Here is a 3,615-nt window from a genome sequence, read left to right on the forward strand (position 1 = left end):
ATCTAACCTCCTCTTGAAGACTCCCAGGGTAGGGGAGAGCACCACCTCCCTTGGGAGCCCGTTCCAGACCCTGGCCACTCTAACTGTGAAGAAGTTCTTCCTAATGTCCAGTCTAAATCTGCTGTCTGCTAGCTTGTGGCCATTATTTCTTGTAACCCCTGGGGGCGCCTTGGTGAATAAATACTCACCAATTCCCTTCTGTGCCCCCGTGATGAACTTATAGGCAGCCACAAGGTCGCCTCTCATCCTTCTCCTGCGGAGGCTGAATAGATCCAGTTTCTCTAGTCTCTCCTCGTAAGGCTTGGTCTGTAGGCCCTTAACCATACGAGTGGCCCTTCTCTGGACCCTCTCCAGGTTATCCGCATACCTCTTGAAGTGCGGCGCCCAGAATTGCACGCAGTACTCCAACCGCGGTCTGACCAGCGCCTGATAGAGGGGAAGTATCACCTCCTTGGACCTATTCGCCATGCATCTGCTGATGCACGATAAAGTGCCATTGGCTTTTCTGATGGCTTCGTCACACTGCCGACTCATGTTCATCTTGGAGTCCACTAGGGACTCCAAGATCCCTTTCCACTTCCGTGCCACCCAGCAGGTCATTCCCTAGGCTGTAGGTGTGCTGGACATTTTTCCTCCCTAGGTGCAGCACTTTGCATTTCTCCTTGTTGAACTGCATTCTGTTGTTTTCTGCCCACTTGTCCAACCTGTCCAGATCTGCTTGCAGCTGTTCCCGGCCCTCCGGCGTGTCCACATCTCCCCATAGCTTTGTGTCATCTGCAAACTTGGACAGAGTACATTTCACTCCCTCGTCCAAGTCACTGATGAAGACATTAAAGAGTATCGGTCCAAGGACCGAACCCTGTGGGACCCCACTTCCCACACCCTTCCATATAAAACGCTGTTACCTACAATTATCACACTACAAAAATGGAGGCATTACATCCTCCTGTGATTCCTATCCTCTTCTTGGCTTTCCAAAGCCTGTGCTTCCGAAGGAGGGCAACAGGACAAACGAGGCTGCTACTGTAACTACAATATGGTGTGGGTACCGCCAGATGAGCCAGACAATTAAAACAAGAAAACGATAACTAATATGTACAGCATAACTAACGTGAGCAGTATACTGTGTACTACTCCTGATCAAAATTAAAAATTGCCCAATGTTTAGACTCATCTTGTTTGTGAGAATTATCAACATCTAACACTATCCAGTGCTTTACGAGAAAATTAACTTGCAAGTAAACTAGATTTTTTTTAGAATAGGAGTTGCCAACATTTGCTGGCAAAGAGCCAGAGTGACCCAGTTCAGGGCTAAGCTGGGCTGGCACTAGGACCTGGCTGCATCTACCACTTCTCCCTGCCATCCTGCTGTGGCACAGGGAAAGCTCCCCCTCACCAAAGTCCTCAGTGCCCTACTGCAGTGCTGGGCGAGCAGAGCTGTTCCTCCGCCACAGCCACAGCTTCACAGGCCAGAGATCAGCAGCCCCTGTCCTAGAACATTCCACACTATGATTCATAAAGGCAGAAAATTAACAGGAAAAAAGAAGAAACAAGAAATTGATATGAAATATCAACCATCTAGGGAGGTATCCAGGTTGTAGCCATATTGGTCTAGAGGCAAAAGGAATCAAAATTTGTGGCAGAGGTGGTATCTTTTATTAGACCAACTAGATATTTGCAATAAAAAAATCTTTATTTGCAAGCTTCTGGGCACAGGCACCCTTCGCTAGGCATAGGAGATTGCAAAGATAGTAAAAGTTCTCCTAGGTAGAAATGAAAATTGATATTTCATCATTTAGGGATTTATCCAAAGGATAACAATGCCGTCCCTGCTTGGTTTCACAGTCCTCATACAATGCCACCAAGGAAAGAATATTCAAACAACTTCTGATACAACAAGGATTTATCATTGTTTCCACTGGAATTAGCAGGTAATTAAAGCACTGCCACTGAGGGACACCAGCTGGTAATTTCTAATGTGTCGCTAAATAATGTATGATACATTGTTCTGTACAGTATTTACTCAAAGCTTTCTGCACAACCCCCAAATCCTACCAGAAGAGGTCACCAGCAGTGCACAAGCATCACTTATTCCCAAGTCTTTCAGCCTCTGCTGTTTGAACACAAGAGATGAAAAGCTACCGTATTCAAGCTACTATGCAGATGAAAACGGACTGCATTAAAGTGGCGATTTAAAGAGACCACATTTAGAGAGCTGCTTATAGCTTCCTGCTCTGTGCCCCCACTGCTGAATTTGCGGCTCCTCGTCCTAATTCTCAGTTCTAATCCTCAAAGGGAATTTACAAAACACTTTTCACAGATGAACCTGTGAACTTCACTTTATCAACCTCCTGATTACAAAAAGCACAGACTAAATATAGACATTGGATTTATGACACATTATAACCTGCTTGACTTCTGACTCCCCAAATGCCTCTCCACTATTTACCTGCTACATTCATCCCCCCCCCCGCCTTCTCTCACCCACTGACTCCTCAATTTACATTTTCATTGACTACCTGTCTTGCCTGCAGATCAGCCTCTGGCCTCTTTACTATTCCTTCCATCCAGGAAGACTGCATACAAACTGCAGGTGCTTCCTCAGCCTGATGAAGAGTTTTTAAACCTGAAAGCTCACTGATAAAAATTTTTCCAACTATTTAAGTTGGTCTAATAAAAGATATCACATCCACCCAAAGAACCTTGTCTGCTGGCTCCTCACTGGCATTTTTCATGGCTTTCAGCAGCAGCCAGTAAGCGTGTGGGGGCGCAGAGCAAGGAGGGGATCGCAGCAGCAGGGACAGGGGACTGGCACAGTTTGCAAGCACTCAGCCTGCTGCCACCGCTTCGAAAGAGTGCCAGCCCCTGGGCCCAGTGATTCCCCTACAAAGCCACAGGCTGAGTTCCTGGCACAACAGGTACCGGCGGACATCCCCCCCGCTGCTCATGCTGGCAAAGAGTTAGTTACGGGAAACTCTCTCACTCACCCAGCACATCCTCAGGTTTGCTGGAGTATCGCTTGTTTATGACGGTTTCCAGAGCGTAGCTGAGATCCATGTTGTGCCTGGTGATTTCCTCAGGGGTCGCGCCGTCGGGGTACATCTGCGTCGGCACCTCCGTGAACCGAATCTCGGTGCCCGCTTTGGGCTTCATCTCGGGCAGCCGGGCCAGGCCCTCGGCATAGCTCTTGCACTCGGTGTCGTAGGGCGGCCGGTTCTGCTCAGCCCGGTCCTTGGCGTGCGTCCCCGCCAGCACCGGCAGCACCTCGGAGAAGGCGCAGACCTGGCCGCTCTCGGGCTGCAGCGTCTGCATCACCGCCTCGCTGATGCAGCTGCTGAGCGACACCCACTTCTTGAGCGTGTCGTAGGGGTAGGGGCCCAGGAACGGGTCCATCTCCAGCAGGTTGGCCCGGATCGCCTCGCTCTGCTCCGCGGGCGCCGGGCTCAGGTCGACCAGCTCCGTGGCCGGGTCCCAGCGCAGCACGCGCAGGTCGCGGCGCCGCAGGCTGAGGAAGAAGCCGGTGCGCGGCCCCGAGGCACCGGCGTCGCGGCGGTCCACGGAGCTGTAGTGGAAGAAGTGGACGCCCGGGGGGATCATCTTGATGCCGCGGAAGCG

At 50.5% G+C, this 3,615-nt stretch overlaps 1 protein-coding gene across 1 annotated transcript in view; it reads right to left on the minus strand.

Annotated features, from left to right (window-relative positions):
• Positions 1-3,609, minus strand: part of AAR2 (AAR2 splicing factor homolog) — an 11,645-nt gene extending 8,036 nt beyond the window's left edge. The window contains exon 1 of the mRNA XM_006024720.2: positions 2,988-3,609. Coding sequence (XP_006024782.2) covers positions 2,988-3,597 — 610 coding nt within the window. The 5' untranslated portion in view covers positions 3,598-3,609. The remainder of the gene's footprint in view (positions 1-2,987) is intronic.
• Between the last annotated feature and the right edge of the window lie 6 nt (positions 3,610-3,615).

The sequence above is a fragment of the Alligator sinensis genome, unplaced genomic scaffold, assembly GCF_000455745.1.
Source record: "Alligator sinensis unplaced genomic scaffold, ASM45574v1 scaffold511_1, whole genome shotgun sequence".
Taxonomy (NCBI): Eukaryota; Metazoa; Chordata; order Crocodylia; family Alligatoridae; genus Alligator; species Alligator sinensis.